The 19,456-nt window shown below is 47.2% G+C and overlaps 1 protein-coding gene across 1 annotated transcript; it reads right to left on the reverse strand.

Annotated features, from left to right (window-relative positions):
* Positions 1-951: 951 nt before the first annotated feature.
* Pgbd2 (piggyBac transposable element derived 2) lies at positions 952-19,368 on the reverse strand. The gene is made up of 3 exons (XM_087181023.1): positions 19,188-19,368; positions 5,791-5,852; positions 952-5,074 (listed from the first exon to the last, which is right to left on the reverse strand). Exons 2-3 carry the CDS (start codon positions 5,805-5,807, stop codon positions 3,322-3,324), a joined length of 1,770 nt encoding a protein of 589 aa, XP_087037149.1. The 5' UTR covers positions 5,808-5,852; positions 19,188-19,368; the 3' UTR covers positions 952-3,321.
* Positions 19,369-19,456: the final 88 nt, after the last annotated feature.

Here is a 19,456-nt window from a genome sequence, read left to right on the forward strand (position 1 = left end):
AAACTAAAAGTGTAAATAAGGATCAAAATGTATAACTGATATTGTGAAATAGGAAGAAAAGGTCTAAAGGAATAGGGGAAATGGGAGGAGTAGGGGAAAGGAAAGAAGGGAAAAGAAAAAATATGAGAAAGAGAAAAAAATGGAAACAAATTATTTGTAAATAGGGAAGGGTGGAGGAGGTGAAGGGAGGGCAGGGAATGGGGAAAAAATAAAAACCAAGATGCTCATGTGAAGGTACAAGATCCCAGTGATGAATGTGACTGTACTGTATACCTAAAATGTACCAATAAAGTTAATTTTAAAAATTAGCTTAGTTGATAAGGTGAAGGCAGAAGCCTGACCTGAGAAACAGATTCAGAGGTTTCAAAGAATGTTTTGGGGGCGAAGAGAGCCCATCTTTAGAAAACACAGCAGACTGGGCCTGTGCCTTTCACCTGCAAAGGGGCCATCTTCTCGCCACTAGATTAAGTCACTGTCTCTCTGCCTCTGGGTGGATCACTGCTTTGCTCCTGTGAGCCAAGCCCAAACTTCCTGCAGCTTCACAAATTCCACAGATTTCCACCACCAAAACCACAGCTCCAGACTATAATGTGCCTCTCTCAAGGGGCCTATACTCTGCTCTGACGGGTGTACTTTCAATTGTGTCTGAAAAGCCTCTTTGTGCCTCTCAGGAAAAAGAAACTCTTTTTTTTTCCATGCCAGGAATTGTACCCAGGGCCCCACTTAGCTACATCCCCAACCTCAAAAAATTTAAAAGAGAATCTCCATATGGTATAGTAATCCACTAATGGGTACGTACACAAAAAGCATTAAGAGCAAGATCTAGAGGAGAAAATCACTTACACATGTTCATTGTGGCAAATTTATAAGAGCAAAACGGAGGAAGCAACTCATATCCATGAATGGGTAAGTGGATAAAGAAAACGAGTATGTACATACAACAGACTACTATTCAGCCTTATTTATTTATTTATTTATTTTTAAATTTTTTTTGGTATTGGGGATCGAACTCAGGTCCTTGTGCTTGCGCAGCAGGCGGTGAAACCACTGAGATAAATCCCCAGCCCTATTCAGCCTTATTTAAAAAATTAAACCCTGTCTTATGCTACAACATGAATGAACCTTGGCATTATGCTAGTGAAATAACTCAACCACAAAAATAAAAAGACTGTATGTTTCCACACATATAAGGTACCCAAATTTGTCCAACAAAGGCAGAAAGCAAAATGGTAGTAACCAAGGCTAAGAGGTAGGGGAAGTTGGGTGTTGTCAGTCAAGTTTCTGATTTACAAGCTGAAACACTTCCAAGAGACCTGTTGCACAATGATATGAACACACTACGGAACTGTGCACTTAAGCAATTGTGTTACTTTTTACCAAAGTATTTTTTCTAAATAGTTGTTCACCTAACTTAAGGTCTCATGGTTATTTTGTTTCTGAAGACCTTCAACTTTGTCTAGGCTCCCAGTCTGCCATCAACATATACTGTTTGTCAGTTGTGCCTAATTTATTAGAATCATAGTTGAAATCTCATCTACAACAACCAGCATGATTTTCACATCCTCTGCAGTCAACAGAGTCATTATTTCCGCAGAACTGTGGTGAACACAAATAGATAGCACATCCAGTGATTTCCCACTTGTGGACCTGCTGATCTCCCATGGTTTCCTCTGATGGCTTTAAGTTCACCTCTGAGAATATGTCAACAAGGAACCGCATCTGGCGCTGAAAACCAGGTGTGGGTCTGGCTGAGCCTCCTCCTGGATCTTAGTTTTGGTTTCGGTTGAGGGCCTGGAAAAGCCTGCATGGGCTCCTACATCCGTTACAACCTGAAACTATTCATCTGTCGCAGTGGCATTTCACTCAACCCACAAGAGGAGTCACAACCAACCATTCGGCAGCTTCTGAAAGCTTTACAGCTGCTTCCACAGTCACTTCAAGGCATTCTCTTGGACCATCAGTAAGATAAACATACCTGGCTTAGAGTCTCCAAGTATTCCTGACCATGGTGATGCAGGAGAGAACTGAATAGCAGAATTTTCCCAACAGTAAACTTCCGGATATGAGAAATGCTTCAGTGTCCAGGCTAGATTATTAAAGATGGAAGTAGAGTACCAAATGTATGAACATTTTTCTAATGTTCGTTTTAAATTATTTCAAAATTTTAAAAACCTTCCAGAGGCGTGGCAGCTCCCTTTACCCATCTTCCATGGATACAGACATCTTGAATGGTCACTACACAAGCACCAAAGCAGGAAAGTAATATTCACAAAGTAGTGCAAATTAATCTACAGAACTTATTCAAGTCTCCTCAGTTGTCCCACTGTCAGGGTTTGAACAGTTTGGTAGATCTGGGCTAGGGTCACACGCCCCGTTCTGCCCCATCGCCTTAGCCCATCTAACCTGAGGCAGGCCTCCTCTTGGTACTTCCCAAGGCTGCAACCCGGCTGTTGGTGGGCAGTGCCCAACCTGGGCTTGTCTGTTTCCTCATATCTGAGACCTTCACACTGAGCTACAGTCCCTGGCCTTTTCCTTTTCATTTTGAGACAGGATCCTGCTAAGGCACTCAGCTGCCCAGGTTGGGCTTGAACTCTGTGATCTTCCTGCCTCAGCCTCCTAGATTGCTGGGGCCAAACAAACCAAGTTTTCCAACATAAAACTGCTTCCTTACTTCAGTATTTTCCCCTTAAGTTCAGAAAATTTTACAGGTGGAATTTAAATCAGTGAAGAAATATTTCCCTTCTAACAAATTATGTGGGAAAAAGTGGATCCCTACCATATAATATTTGTAAAAACAGATTCCATATGGAAATATGGAGTTAGGAAAGTATTTTTATCAAAAACATATGAACTCTGGAACTTTAGCTCTTTGAGCAAATACAAGGCGGACTACTGATATATGGTGAGTTGGATAGCCTGGGACCAGTATGAGACACACATCACTAAGAAATCCTTCATTGTATCACTGTGATACTTAATACACTACTGCCTACACCTTAGATTATAAATCATGGCACACAGTGGTAAATCCTTTCACTGTTTATCTAAGTACTTCTTATCTATCCTTACCAGAACTCAAATGTACCCCAAGGCAAGATGTTATTTGAATGTTTAAATAAATGCCAGTATAAAATACAGATTTGCAAACATTTAAGTGTCCTAACATAAATATTATACTACAGGTGGGCAGAACAGCATACAATAAAACAAATAACTAACATAGGAATGGGGGGAAAATACAACACCAAATCAACAGGTGCAGGTCCTTCTTCAACACAGATGATGCCCAAGTCCTCCCTTGGACAAACAGCTGCCCGTGCCTCACCGGGTGTGGTACTTCCTGAAGCACTTGGCATGCACGCCCTTCTGGCACTTCTCACACCGCGTGTTGGTCTGCGAGTGGCAGAGGGCGCAGCGGGTCCTCTTGTGCTGGTGGATGATCCAGTGGCCCGTCATATCGAAGCGGCTCTCGGTCTCCAGCCGCCTGCCCCGCCTGCCCTGCGAGGTTGTGTCGGCGTTGCTCTCCAGGTACACACAGGCCACGTACCTCCGGAAGGCCAACAGGTCCACACGCCTGTCTGGGCAGCAGATCCTGTGCAGCTGCCACGCGTTGTTGAGGGCAGCGTCGATGATGTAGCCGATGAAGCTCGAGTACCACTTCAGGCCACGGATCTTCACCCTGTACTTGGCGATGTTCTGGTCCAGCCGGCCCACGCCGCCTGCCTTCTCCTGGTACAGCTTCAGCAGCGATGGCGGGTGGACCTGAGCCCGCGCCCCGGCCACACCAGTGTGTTGGCGGGCCAGCCTCATGGGCTCAATGCCCAGCGCACTGGAGCAGGTGTTGCTCACGCTGCTGTCATGCCGGCGGCACACGAGGATCTCCTTGTGCTCGTCCACCTTGTAGTCAGAGGACCCCCTCTTCATTTTCCTCAGCAACTTGGGGTCTTTGGGGGGACACCGATCTGTCCTGTGCTCGCGAACCGTTCCTGTGGCCTTGATGCCCTTCTCCCTCAGAATGGACATCAGTTTGACACTTGTGAAAACCTTGTCGAAGAAGACGTGGTAGGGCAGGCAGCCCCGTGCCCTAAGCGCATCCACGAACCTGAGGACCATGCTGCCCCCCAGGTCCAGGCCGCGCTCGGGCCTGGTAAACAGTGTGCCCTGTGAGGGCTCGAACCACACCAGGTAGCCGCTGATGGTGGTCCCGCACCAGACCCTGTAGCCCAGCCGCACAGCGGGCAGCCGCCTGGAGCCACGTGGGTCCAGGCACTCCCACGTGGACTGGCCGAAGCTGTAGAACTCCTCCAGCGGCGCGTGCTTCTGGAAATTGCAGTTCATCCGGACGATGAGAGGCCGGACCTTCGCGAACCGGTCACTCTCGTCCAGCTCACTGTTGTCTGCAAAGTGCAGGTACGAGAAGATCAGCTCAAATCTGTCCCTCCTGATGGCATCGGCCACGAGAGGATGGTGGGAGTCGGGAGAGGTCTCCCAGAACATCCTCCTCCGGGGGTAGGAGATGTAGCCACTCAGAATCAGGATGCCCAGGACGCACTTCAGCTCCTGCGCCGTGAGGCCCAGGGCGATGCCCTTCTGCTGAGCGTACCGATTGGTTTTATCAACAATGAAATTAATTGTTCCTTCATCGAAAAACAGCTCAAAGAGGCCCACGGGGCTCAGCTCCTGGCTCCTGAGGTCCTCGATGTGAGGGTCTGACGCAGTCCAGCTGCTAAAGTCTGGCTGGACGTCTCTCTCGGCCCAGATGCGCTGATCGTCCGCCCCTGCCTTCTGCCTCTTTGAGGCCGGCTGCAGTGCCAGCTCGCCGCTGCCTTCCTCGCTGCCAGAGTCCTCGGACACGACTGAGGCGTGCAGCACGCTGCCGGGCAGCCGGGGGCCCCGCGGGCAGTCTTCGTCTCCAGAGTCCTCATCAGTGAAATCCCCCGCCGCGTTGTCAGGGGGGGCGATGAATATCTCCTCCCTGTCACTGCCTGGCTCGTCCCCCTCCAGGGCACTCAGAACGTCCAGGAGCTTAGCGGCCTTGGCCTTGGGGCGGGCAGCTGTCCCAGGAGGGGCCCCTCTGCAAGGGAAGGAACACAGTCAGGCAGAGCCCTAGGGAGAGCGCGACTTCACAGAGAAGGGCAGCTCAGGGCAGGGAGCGCGGGAGCTGCCAGGGCCTCAGCTCCACCCGCCAGGCACAGGGCCGGGAGGAAGGTTTCTGGACCAGTGCGGAGACAGACGCCTCTGCACAGCTGAGTGAGTGCTTTCAGGGCCGAGGCGCACCCTTCCTCTGCTCCTGAGTGACGTGTGGCAGGCCGGGCACAGGGGCTCCCTCGGGAAACCTGGGTCGCTAGAGTGGTACCCCTGCCAGCACGCCTCATGGCCCAGACACGGACGCAGCCCTGCTGACCGAGGGAGGCCGAGGTCTCAGTGTCCCCTGTCAGAGGGGCGAGCCAGGTCCTCCAGGCCGGGGCTCTAGAGCCTCACTGCCCAAGTGCAGCTCTCCCCAGATCCTAACAGCTCCCGCGTGCGTGCCGATGTTCAAACTCTGCCCACGGGAAGCTGGCAGGGACGGGGTGGCCCCGGGCGCCCATCGGTGTCTTCCTCCTGAAGGCTGCGGAAGGCTGCGTGGTGTTTTGTATCAGGCACACACACAGGCACCACACCCCCCGGCCTCATCTCTTCTCCACCTCCCTCCTTTCTGCTTCCTTTCTCCTTTGTTCTCAGAGCACCATCTCCTGAGGCCAGCAGGACCGAGAGCTAACAGTGTCACATTCCCTCCCACGTCACTCCTACCTCAAGGCTGACGCCATGATGAACTGGGAGGCCGAGGCGGTCTTCACTCAGGGCCCAGGAAGCTGTAAGACAATGGGAGTCAGTTTTAAAAGCAATGGCCTAATAAGCAAAGCAAGAGCATCTTTACCAGCCAAGAGGAAACAACCCCTGCTAAAGGCTCACCAGCGAAGGGAGCAGATGGTACACACGGGAAACAAGGTATGGCCAACTGGCCGCTCAGGAAAAGGCAAGCCCCTTCTCAACACTCACTCCAGAATGTGCCCCTCAGAACTACCCACTTCTGGGCTGCACTGGTCTTGGGGAGGGGAGGGCGGTCCTGCACACTGTGGGGCCTTTAACATCCCAGGCTTCTTCCCACTAGATGGCAGCAGAACACCTCTTCCTCCTAAGGTGTAAAAATCAAACATTTTCCAAACATTGCCAAGTGCTCCCTGGGGGCAAAATTGGCCTTGGGTGGCAACTGCTGTTCTGGATCAGTGCTGCCAGTAGAGCCCTCCTGTGCTGGCAGAAACGGGCTGCACAGGGCTGCCCAGCTCGGCCCCTGAGCACCTGTGAAAGGGATGGTTACTGAGATGCTGAGCTGCCAGTGGTAGGGAAGTCCAGCTAATGCTAATTTAAAGAGTCACCTGTGCCAAGATGGTGAGAGTCTAAACATACTAAATACTAATTGTCAGTAGCACTGAAAACACTGAATCAGCCCACTGCAGACAGGCAGGTCTGCGAACGCAGTCCTGAGGTCGCCAGTAAAGCTGAAAACACTGAATCAACCCGAGATCCAGCAGCAATCCACTGCCTCCCGCCCTGCTCCTCTGGCCTCTTCTCTGTACAGTCACCTGGTTCCACACTACAAAGACGCAGAGGACACCGGACCACCAGACCACGGTACTGGAGCTAATCAAGTTCTTAGCATTTAAAGAATTCCTGCCCAGAGGTAGGGGCTTCTGAGCTGCCGTGCCAATGCTCCTGGTCCAGAGGAAGGGGCTTCTGGGCCGCCAAACGTCCCCCCGCTCCAGGCCCAGAGGAAGGGGCTTTCGGGTCACCATCCCTACCACCGCTCCCGGCCCCTGGCCCACCTCTCCCAGCTCAGAGGAGGTGAGCCGTGCAGAAGCCAACAGCACCCCCCTGCCCCCCCCCAGTTGAAATGAGAAAACACATAAACAAGTCTCAAAACTGACTTCCAGATCACCTACAGCAACACCAAAGGGAAATGAGATGGAACAATCTGATACTCAACCACCTGTACCCACTGAACTGGCAACAAGAGGGGATCTGGGAAGAATGAAATCAGAAATAATTTCTCAGATAAAAGGAAAAATTGTGCTCCTAGTGCAAGACATGATTAACGAATCTAGAGGAGCTGAGGAACATGATGGAATCTCAACATAGGAAACAAATGGTATCCATAAAACAGATGCCAATAGATTTCCATGAGATGAAAAACTCCATTAAAAGTCTACACAGCAGAATGAGCCATTGTGAGGACAGAATTTCAGATACTGAAGATAAGATTGCAATTAATGACCAGGAAAAGAAAAATTGTTTCAGAATTATAAGGGAACATGAGAAATCAATCCAGCAGCTGCTAGATGATGCAAAGAAGAATAACGTAAGACTGACTGGAGTCAATGACGAAACAGGAGAGAGTGCAGACAACATAAAAAAAAATCTCTTCACAGAAATAACGGCAGAAAACTTCCCAAGCAGGGGAAAAGAGCTTGACATACAGGTAAGTGAGGCATATAGGACTCCAGCTAGCCTTGATCAAAAAAATCTACACATAGGCATACAATTGTTAAGATTCCAGAAACTCAACAGAAGAACAAAGTTCTTAAAGCAGTTAGAGAAAAGAAACAAATCACATACAAAGGAAAGCCCATCAGAATCACAGCAGACTTCTCAACACAAACCATCAAGGCAAAAAGAGCTTGGAGTGACATATTCCAAGCCCTAAAAGAAGACAGCCTCCAACCCAGACTGATGTACCCTGCAAAACTATCTTTCAAAATGGATGGAGAAATAAGATACCTTCATGACAAAGAGCACCTTAGAAACTTCATGAAGACCAAACCAGCACTCCAAAGAATTTTACACAATATCCTAGGAACAGACATTGAGGATCACAACCCCAGGAAGCAAAGCAAAATGAACCCATCTGGCTCGACCAGAAATTAAATGTAAAGGGGGAGAACCCAACAAAAAGAAAAACTCATGCCAATGATAAGTCAATATGTTTCAGTTATAACCATCAACGTTAATGGTCTCAATTCACCAATCAAAAGAAATAGACTGGCAGAATGGGTCAAGAAGCAAAATCCAACAACATGCTGCATACAAGAAACACACTTCATTCAAAAGGAAACTCATAGACTGAAAGTTAAAGGGTAGAAAACAATACTCCATGTGACAGGAACCCAAAAAAAAGCAGAAGTAGCTATCCTCTTTGTAGATCAAGTACATTACAAACCAACACTGATTAAGAGAGACAAAGAAGGACACTACATCCTTGTAAAGGGAACAATCCAAGAGGAAGAGATGACAATCATAAATATCTATGCACCAAACACTAGTGCGCCCAACTATATAAAACAAATACTAATGGACATGAAAAGTCATATATGCACTAATACAATTGTAGTGGGGGACCTCAACACCCTACTGTCACAAATAGATAGATCAACTAGACAAAAAGTCAGTAATGAAATACTAGAACTCAATCGAACTCTTAAACAAATGAACTTAACAGATGTTTACAGAGTCTTCCACCCCACAAAATCAGAATACACATTCTTCTCAGCTGCACATGGGTCATTCTCCAAAATACACCACATACTCACACATAGAACATGTTTAAGTAAGTGCAAAGGAATTGAAGTTATGCCCTGTATATTATCAGACCATAGTGAGATGAAATTGGAGATCCACAGCAAAAGAAACTCAAAAAATTTCATAAACACGTGGAAATTGAACAACACACTTCTGAATAACCAATGAGTCACAGAGGAAATTAAAGAAGAAATCAGACAGTTCCTTCAATTAAATGACAATGACAATACAACATATCGGAATCTATTTGACACAATGAAAGCTGTCTTACGAGGGAAATTCATAGCAGTGAATATGCATATTAGGAAAACAGAGTGAGCCCAATTAAACAACCTGATGCTGAACCTCAAGCTTCTAGAAAAAGAAGACCAGGACAAACCCAAAGTTCATACAGGGGAGGAAATTATAAAGATCAGAGGAGAAATCAATGCAATGGAGACTAAGAGAATGATACAAAAAATCAATGAAGCCAAGAGTTGGTTCTTTGAAAGAATCAACAAAATTGACAAACCCTTAGCCAACCTTATCAGAAAAAGGAAAGAAAAGGCCCAAATCCATGCAATTAGGAATGAAAAGGGTGAAATTACAACAGACTCAGCAGAAATCCAGAGGATCATCAATTCCTACTTCCAGAACCTATACGCCAATAAGATGGAAAACACAGAAGAAACGGACAGATTCCTAGATACATATGAATTACCAAAGTTGAATGAAGAAGACTCAAAAATTCTAAACAACCCCATATCAACCAATGAAATTGAAAACGTAATTAAAAACTTAACAACTAAGAAAAGCCCGGGCCCTGATGGCATCACTGCTGAATTCTACAAGACATTTAGAGAGGAATACTGCCACTACTGCTTAAACTCTTCAATGAAATTGAAAGGGAAGCAATACTCCCAAATTCATTCCTGGAAGCAAGCATCACCTTGATCCCCAAAGCAGAGAAAGACCCAACTGAAAAAGAGAACTATAGGCCAATCTCACTAATGAACATAGATGCAAAAATCCTTAATAAGATACTGGCAAACAGAATGCAGAAGATCATCAAGAAGATCATACACCCTGATCAAGTGGGATTCATCCCAGGGATGCAGGGATGGTTCAATATACACAAATCAATCAATGTAATACACTATATCAATAGAGCCAAGGACAAAAACCATATGATTATCTCCATAGAAACAGAAAAAGCATTTGACAAAATCCAACATGCATTTATGATAAAAACCCTACAAAAATTTGGAATAGATGGTCTCTACCTCAAACTGATAGAAGCCATCTATGAAAAACCAACAGCCAATATCATACTAAATGGTCAAAAACTGAAATCCTTCACACTAAAATCAGGAACAAGACAAGGATGTCCACTATCACCACTCTTGTGCAATATAGTTCTGGAAACATTAGCCATGGCAATTAGACAAGAGAAAGAAATAAAAGGAATAAAGATAGGAAATGAAGAAGTCAAACTGTCATTATTTGTGGATGACATGATACTCTATATAGAAGACCCCAAGAACTCCACCAAAAGTCTTCTCGACTTAATAAACAAATTCAGTCAAGTAGCTGGTTACAAGGGCAACACACAAAAATCAATAGCTTTCCTCTACATCAATGAAAGACTCACTGAGAGAGAAACAGGGCAAATAATTCCTTCACAATAGCATCCAAAAAACTGAAATACCTAGGAATCAACCTAATGAAAGAAATCAAAGATCTCTTCTCTGAAAACTATAAGACTCTGAAAAGAGAGATTGAAGATGATATCAGAAAATGGACAGAAATCCCCTGCTCCTGGGTAGGAGGATTAATATAGTGAAAATGGCCATACTTTCAAAACTGCTATTTAGATTCAATGCAATTCCAATTGAGATCCCAGCAGCATACTTCACGGACCTTGAGAAAACAATCCAAAAATTCATTTGGAACAAGAAGAGACCCAAAATAGCAAAAGCAATTCTAGGTAACAGAGACATGGCAGGGGTATCACAATCCCCAACCTGCAACTATACTACAAGGCTACTGTGATAAAAACAGCATGGTACTGACAAAGAAACAGACCTGAGGACCAGCAGAACAGATTAGAAGATGCAGAAACAACACCAGACACACTCAGCCATCTTATCTTTGATAAAGGAGCCAAACACCCTCACTGGAGGAAAGATAGCTTCTTTAATAAATGGTGCTGGAAAAATTGGGTTTCAACTTGCCAAAAATTAAAAGTAGACCTATATCTCTCACCATGCACTAAACTAAAATCGAAGTGGATTAAAGATCTAAATATTAAAATAGAAACTCTGAACCAGTTGGAACAGAGGTTAGGTAGAACCCTTGAAGACATCAGTGTAGGAAAAGATTTTATGAACAAAACTTCAGTTGCCCATGAACTAGCACAAACAATCAACAAGTGGGATCTCTCCTTATTAAAAGGTTTCTGCACAGCAAGAGAAACCACCAGCAGTGTGAAGAGACAACCCACAATGTGGGAAAAAATCTTCACCTGCTCTTCCTCAGACAAAGGTCTACTATCTCAAATCTATAAAGAACTTAAAAAGATCAGACCTCCCAAATTTAAAGACCCAATCCGAAAATGGGCATCTGAAATGAACAGACATTTCTCAGACAAGGAAGTAGAAATAGCAAATAAATACATGAAAAAATGTTCAACATCACTGGTCATTCAAGAGATGCAAATGAAAACAACACTGAGATTCCACCTCACTCCAGAAAGAATGGCTGCTATCATGAACTCAACCAATAACAAATGCTGTTGGGGCTGTGGGGAAAGAGGAACCCTGCTCCACTGCTGGTGGGAGTGTAGACTGGTACAACCACTGTGGAAATCAGTATGGAAATACCTCAAAGAACTAGGACTGGAAGTCCCATCTGACCCAGCTATTCCACTGCTGGGGATCTTCCTCAAAGAATTAAAAGAATCATACCACAGTGATATATATGCACCCATGTTCATAGCAGCACTGTTTGTAATAGCTAAAACTTGGAAACAGCCCAAATGTCCATCAACTGGAGACTGGATAAAGAAAACGTGTTTTTTTAATAAAATGGAGTACTACTCAGCCATAAAAAATGAGAAATTAGAGACATTTATAGCTAAGTGGATGCACATTGAGGCGATACTCCTAAGTGAAATAAATAGGACACACATGTATAAATACCGAATAGTTTCTCTGGTGTGAGAAACTGAAAGTGTAAATAAGGACTAAAATGTATAATAGGTAATGTGAAATAGGAAGAAAAGGGGCAAAGGGGAAGGAAGTGGGAGGGCTAGGGGAAAGGATAGAACGGAATGGGATTAATAGGAGAAAATAGAAAAATAGGAACAAAAATCTTTGTAAATAGGGAGGAATGGAGGGGTTGAAGGGAGGGCTGGGCAAGGGTGAAAAATAAGAACCAGGAGAGACTATGTAAAGGTGCAAATTTCCAATGATGAATGTCATTATATTGTACACCTAAAATGTACCAATTATTAGAATGAATAATCGATAATGTGAAATAGGAAGAAAAGGTCCAAAGGGGTAGGAGTAGTGGGGGGGGCAAGGGAAAGAAAAGAAGGGAAAGGAAAAATGATGAGAAATGGAAAAAATGGAAATAAAGTCTTTGTAAATAGGGAAGGGTGGAGGGGGTGAAGGGAGGGCTAGGAATGGGGGAAAAATAAGAACCAAGATGCATCATGTAAAGGTACAATTTCCAATGAGAAATGTAATTGTGTTGTATACCTACAATGTACCAATAAAAGAACTTTTAAAAAAATACTAATTGTGAAAAAGAAAAACATTTAAACTTTTTAAGTATTAATGACACCTAGAAAAGGGAAGACTGTCTTGAAGAAAACAAACATTTAAGGAAAATGGATAAATTAAACCTCACCCAACTTGTAACAACTCTGTAGTAGGCAGCCTGTCAGAAGCTCCCCAAGATTCTCCTCCCTCCTGGAATTCATCCTCTCCTCCGGGGAAGCCTGGCCTTGTGACCTGCTGTTCACACACAGGATTTGGCCACCGAGACAATGAGACATCTTTTCCAAGGCGAGGCCACAAAGAGACTGGGGCTCCTTCTGCCTTCTACCTCCATCTCTCTTGCTCTCCCTCCTGCTCACTGTGAGGGAAGCCAGCTGCCCTGGCCTGAGCTGACCGAGGCAGGGAAAGGCCGAGTTCAGTCCCAGCCAACAGTCAGCGGGAGCTGAGACACTTCATCCAGCATCCCTTAAGGAGCCGAATGCTGAGGGACAGTCTCTCCGCCTAGCCCCAGCCCACAGCTGGGCTGCAATCCCAGGGACTGTGAGCTGCAGAAACTCCCCCAAGCCATGCCGAGATTCCTGGCCCACTGCAGCCTTGATATGTTACATGCCTGCTGCTTTCCCGTTCTTAGCTATGGGGTGACTCTCGATCCAGCAACAGATGATTAATACAACATCTATCAACAGAACACCCAAAACAATAGCCACTGCCTGCTGGGAGACATTCACAAGGCACACAGCCAGAAAAGAACCAATATCCAAAATACAGTATATAAAGAATTCCTGAAAACAATGAGAAATATAATTTTATCCCGCTGACATGAAAAGTGTGCAAAAGACGTGAAAGGGAATTCACACAAAAGGAATCCTAAATGGTCAATAAATACTTGAAGAAAAACCAGAAAAATGTAAACTAAAACCATAGGAATCAGCCACCTAAACTGACGGAAATGCACGTCTGCCAATACCAAGGGCTGTGTGCAACCTGCAAACCCAGAGAGCTGGGCAAACACTGGCCAGGCTTCCTGCCCACCGTCAGCCTGACGGGCCGATGAAGGTGAGAATCTCATCTTGGCTCAGGCTACACAGCAGCTCTCAGAGTTCATTCTCTCATCTGCAACGTGGAAGTGGAAAACACTAGCAAGGCACAGGGATGGCCATGCAGGCTGGTGCCTCCCTGGGAGACACTAAACTTCCTATGCGTGCTAATTTATCTGGCCTGAGTCACGTGCACACTAGCACCGAGAGACCAGCACCAGCTCCCTGCCACTCGTCTCTCTCCTGCCTGGGGAGCCATTGCCCATCCTGAAAGCCTGCCCTGCCTCCCTGCTCTACCCTGAACAGCACAGTTAGCACAGGACACAGGCCAGGCCCCAGGGGACTGCAAGGACAGGGCTCGCTGGCACTGTGGGAGCAGGACACTCGAGGTATAGAGGTCCTGCACCATGCAGTTCACTCCTGACTCCAGCCTGTCTCTCACCTTCGTGATATCCACCTGTCCTACCAAACCCATCTGCAACTACGTGGGCTCAGAACCAAATTCAGATTTATAATAATGCAAGCTGTCTTTTCCACCATTTTAGTATAATACACCAAACATTCCACAAGCAGCAAAAAAGTAAGACTGTCTGTTATTTAGCATCCCAGTGTTTGCCTGCCATTCTGGAGAATTACAGCACAGCAGTCCTGAAGTCAGCCACACAGTCACCAGCACGACATATGTGAGCCCTTCTGCATTGCTAGCTGTCCTGCCCACAGTGACCTGATGCTGTAGGGGAAGATGCACTCAGTACACAGCTCATGACAAGAGGCCGACACAAAGGCAGGTGTCAACAGTCCTCTACTGCACACTCTACTCCCTGCACTTCACTGAGTGAATGCAGTTCCGGTCTTGCCTCCCCAGCGAAGCCCCTCCCAGCCTGCAGGCTCAGCTGTCACTCTGCCCATGGCCACTGCACACAGCAGGCCCAGGTCCCCTTGTAGTCACTGAGAGCCCCGGCCGTTGTGTCTGCTCCAGGCAGGGGCACTCTCCGCATGCACACACAACACTCACCCACAGGAGGTCGTGTTGATGACCACCATACGGCCGTGCCCACTCACCAGAGGCCCAGGCCTGCTCAGCCCTGACTGCAGTACAGAGTCAAGCAGATGAGAATCCAAAGCCTCCCGTGAAGCCTGAAAGGAAACCTCCACACCATCTTCCTCACTTCCCCGCCCTGCTTCCTGCCCGGCTCTGACACATGGCATCTTGGGTCTCCACCCTCCTCCATCTCCCGGTGGGACCATTCCAGGCAGGGGCACCTCAGGGCCACCTCCCCCATCCTCGAGACCTGCCTGCAGAGGCCCAGGCCTCGGGTGCCAAGACAGCTGCAGTAAGGCTGCCCCGGAGTCCTCCTTCTCCCATGTCAGAGACAGACCAGACTCACACTACTGCCTCCAGCCTCTGCTCCTCATCCACCAGGAGCGAGATGCTCTGTGGGCTGCTCCCCAGGCCAACAGCAGCTCCCAAACCACAAGGCACGTAGGCAGAGTAAAGGGAAGACATGACATGATCAGGACAGAAGAGAACAAGGCGGTGACGAGCCTCCTAAACACATCATGGCCCAAGTGGTTTGCATTTGCCCTCTTTCATTACTGTACCAAAACACCTGATGCAGGCCAACTTTATACACAAAAGAGGTTTATGTAGCTCATAGCTGTGGAGGTTTGAGGGCATGGCGCCTACAATGGCTCAGCTCTGGGGAGGGCCTCTCAACTCTGCCACTTCATGGTGGAACACCATGTGTGCCCACAGTGGCACAACTGAGAGAAAACATAAACAAAGAGCAAAAAGAAAACAGAAAAGTGGCACATGAACACAGCTGAAATGAACACCTCACTGGAGGGGTCACTAGCAGATGCCAACAGGCTCTGACTGCAATCACCAACCCTAAGAAAGGAGCAATGAACGATGAGAAGCCAGCAGACCCTGGCAGACTGAAGGGACACCACCAAGTGCACCAGCTTACACGCGTGGGGAGTCACGAAGCCAAGGAGACAGGGAAAGGGAGGGAAGGATTCGTAGAAAGGTAATGGCCAGTGACATCCAGGTTGGAGGAAGCCATGGAGACGTGCACCAAAATCAAAGCAAGACACCCCCGGGGACCCACAGCAAGGTGTATCAGGCCTAAACGGGCAAAGATAAAGACAGAGAACCTGGAAATAAGCAGCAGAAAAGTAACCCGTCAAATACAAGCATCTCCGTCCAGTAATATCAGCAGATTTCTCATCAGAATCCTTGGAGGCCCAACACAGACACTACGTGAAAAAGGTTCAGCATCTCAGGCCATTAGAGAAATGCAAATCAAAACCATATGAGATTCCATCTTACTCCAGAAAGAATGATATCATCAACAGACAATAAGTGCTGGTTAGGCTGTTGGGGGAAAGGAACCTTCTACATTGTCGGTGGAAGTGTAAACTAGCACAAACTTCCATGGAAGTCAGTATAGGCCAGCCTCAAAAAACTAAAAATACTAATTCCTTTTGACTCAGATAAACCTCTTCTAGATATCTTCCCAAAAGAGTTAAAGACATCGTATTACAGTGAGGCAGACATACTCATGTTATAGCGCAACTCATAACAGTTAAATCTTGGAAGCAGCTTATATGTTCATCAACAGATGAACTGATAAAGAAAGTGTGGTATTTATACACAATGGAGCACTACTCTGCCATAAAGGATAAAGTTGAGTCATTTGTAGAAAAATGGATGCACCTTGAGATCATAATGTTAAGTGAAATAAATCAGATGCACAAGCTTAAATATTGTATGGCTTCTCTTATGTGAAAAATCCAAAATATAAATAACTTAGCAAAATAAAAGAAAGATAGGAGAGAGATGGACTTTATGGAATTGGGATGGAGATTTGAAAGAGGGGGGAAACCAGAGGTAGGTGAGAAGAAAGGGAAATAAAAAGAATCAAAATGTAACATATATATGTACCATAAACCCATGAGGAATATATTCTCATGTCTCACAAACACACACTAACTTAAAAATGTTTAAAAAAGAAACCTTGGAGCCCAGAGAGCAGTGGAATGATATGAAGTAATGAAACAAAAAACACAGTCAACTGAGAATTCTAGCTCTAGAAAAATGTACTTTCAAAACTAATGAAAAATGTTTATTCCGACACTCACTATTCACAATAACCTAAGTGTCCCTCTATTGATGAATAGGTAAAGAAAATGTGATGTATATACACAATAAAGACCTGTCATTTCCAATAACGTGGGGGGCTTTAAGGAGGACTCACGGCAACGTGTCTTTTATTATATTTTTAGAATTTACATATTCACAGTACATTTTGATCATACCTCGTATGTACAGCAAACAAAAGATTTGTATATAGATCAAAGAATCTAGAATAAGCAAAAAAAAAAAAAGGATAGAAGGAAAGAAAGGAGGGCAGGGAACTATATTACAGTTAAACACACATTCCCATTAACACCCCAATCCCTTCCTCCACTTGAAATACACGCATCCCACCATCCTCACAACTTTCTGAAGCAGCTCTGAGGTCTTCTTTCCTCAGTGTCTGTACAAGGCATGATCAAAAATATGGTGAATGCTGCTGCCCAATGCTATCCAAAGGAAAGGCAGCTCGTAAAAACAGGACGCTGTGCCCTCACGCACCTTACTCACCAGGTCTGGCACCACAGGACTTCTGCCTCTTCCCCAAAGTCAAAATGACCAAGTGAGGTATATACATCATGTTTTGAGTGGATTCAGGACATGGAGGCAGCTGTGACGGCACAACTGAAGCCACTCAGAAAGAGGACTTGTAGAGCTGCTGCAGAAAGTGGCAAGGAGTGAGGAGACTAGGGTGTGCCAAAGCCAGCTGGGGAAGTAAGCGTGACCTACTAATGCCAAATCCCAGGACGCATGCCCAGAACAGCTCCCAAAGCCCTGCATGCGGACTTCTCTGAGCAGACTTTCAAGGGATGTCTAGACCTGACGTCAGCCTGAGGAGCGGGTGATAAAAAGGGTGCCACATTGAGTTTTTGCCACTGTGTTCCCTCTTGCTTGGTGAGCCGCCCTCATGCTGCAGGGTGCACTTCTTCTCCTACTTTCACTTCACCCCAACTAGAGCTTCTTTCTTTTCCTTCCTTTAACAAAACTTTGCTACTGTTCGTGCTTGTCTTGATCAACTCTTTGCTTGGGACAGAAAGAACCAAAAAGCACCTCAAGAAGGAGACCCTCAGCACCCCAAAACCCAGTAACACACTGGGTACGGGAGGCTGTGCCAGCCCCAAAGGGTCTGAAGGCCCCGATAGGGAGAGCTGTCTTTATCCTAAGAGCAGCAGAAAATAATACAGTAATTACAGGCAGAACACCATCAGGTTTGAACTTTTAATGAGCTTTCTAACTGCAGAGTACACAACAGAATGAAGACACCAAAGCAGATACAGAGACAAGGACAGAAAACACCCTGCACAATGGTGGCACCCAAGGGGAGAAAAGGGAATGAAAAAAGGAAAGCCAAGCCTGGCAGGGTGATGCACACCTGTAACCCTAGCACTCAGGGAGGCTGAGGCAGGAGGATCATCAGTTCAAGACTGACCTAGGCAACTTCACCAATTAGTGAAACCCTGTCTCGAAATTTAAAAAAAAATAAATAAAGGGGCTGGATGTAGCACCGTGTTCAAAAAAAGACAAAGTAAAGGCAGCAAGTCTCGATGGCTGCCTGAGAGGCAGGGCAAGAGGCCAAGGGGTTAGTTACTCCGAGAGCTCAGTAGCACTAGGGTGGCATTCACTGAGGAGCCAGGCCTGCGTGCAAGAGCCACAGCGAGCTGGCCAGGCGTCAGGACGAGTGGGTTTTCTGAGATCTGTGGCAAGCTGGAGCCGAAAGAGTCCTCGGGAGGACGCCCAGAGGGAAAGAGGGCTTCGAGGCAGTCTGAGAAGGGCAGGGTCTGGAGGAGGAGGAGATGCAGAAGGCAGGGGGCCTCCACCCCCCACCCCCCCCAAGGCCTCAGGAGGGTCCTCAGCCCAGGAAGGGTCTGGGCCTGGGGCTGCCACGACCACCTGGAAAGGTCGGGGAGAGGGGCAGGCGGGAGTGCGCGCTGCCGGAGGAGACAGGACACCCAGGTGCAGGAAGCACAGCGGGGCTCGCAGGTGTCCGCCAGGGTTCTGCGGATTCTTCTGCTAAATGAGATGTTAACAGCTGCCTAGGGAGTCTGGACGAACTGTATACTATGGGAATATTTTTGTGCCACTTGCTACTGTTTTCAAATTCTGAAAATATTTCAAAATAAAAAATTATTTTTTACAAGAAGTTCATTTATTTCCTTTTTTTTTTTTTTTTGGTACTGGGGATCGAACTTGGGACCTTGTGCTTGCGAGGCAGGCGCCGGAACCACTGAGCTAAATCCCCAGCCCTAAAAAATTATTTTTAAAAATCCATGTTGTAGCTGTATATGCCTCAAAGCTAAGCCTGGTGTAAACCGGCTGGAAAGGTCTGTGTGAAACCTGGTCACCTCCCTCCCCTGTACCTCTATCCAGCGCAAGAAGGGAAAACAAAAGCGCCAGAAAGAGCAGCAAGCAGGCGTGCCCCGCGCCGGGAGCTCCGCCCATCCGCCTATAGCGCAGCACTCAGACCAGCCCCGCCCCCGGCCCGGGCCTTGGCCCCGCCCGATCCCCACCCACCCCGCCAATCCCCAGCTCCTCCGGCCTCGGCCCCGCCCTCAGGCCTGCGGCACCAGCGTCCCCACGCGGCCGTGGAACTTCAGCGACATGCGGCCTATTGTCCCTGCCCGGGTCCCGTCCACCTACCGTCCGCGAGCAACACTGCGAGTGAAGGCCTCGGGCGCCGTTGAGAAAACACAACTTCAAGACCCGGGGCCTGCCAGGGGCTTTCCTGCAGCACAAGCGGCGTGCTGCGTACCAGAGCAGGCCGGACCTGACCCCAGCGGGGCTGCGCTGAGCCAGAGCTCAGACCCAGCGCTGGCCTGAGGCGTAGCGGTCTCGCAACGTCCGGCAAGAGCACTGCCTGCGCCTGGGCCCGCCTCCCTGGCCACGCCCCCGCCTGGCCACACCCCGGC

This window comes from Heterocephalus glaber, unplaced genomic scaffold, assembly GCF_053883595.1.
Source record: "Heterocephalus glaber isolate CG9 unplaced genomic scaffold, H.glaber_assembly_v1.0 deba00001466, whole genome shotgun sequence".
Lineage (NCBI taxonomy): Eukaryota > Metazoa > Chordata > Mammalia > Rodentia > Bathyergidae > Heterocephalus > Heterocephalus glaber.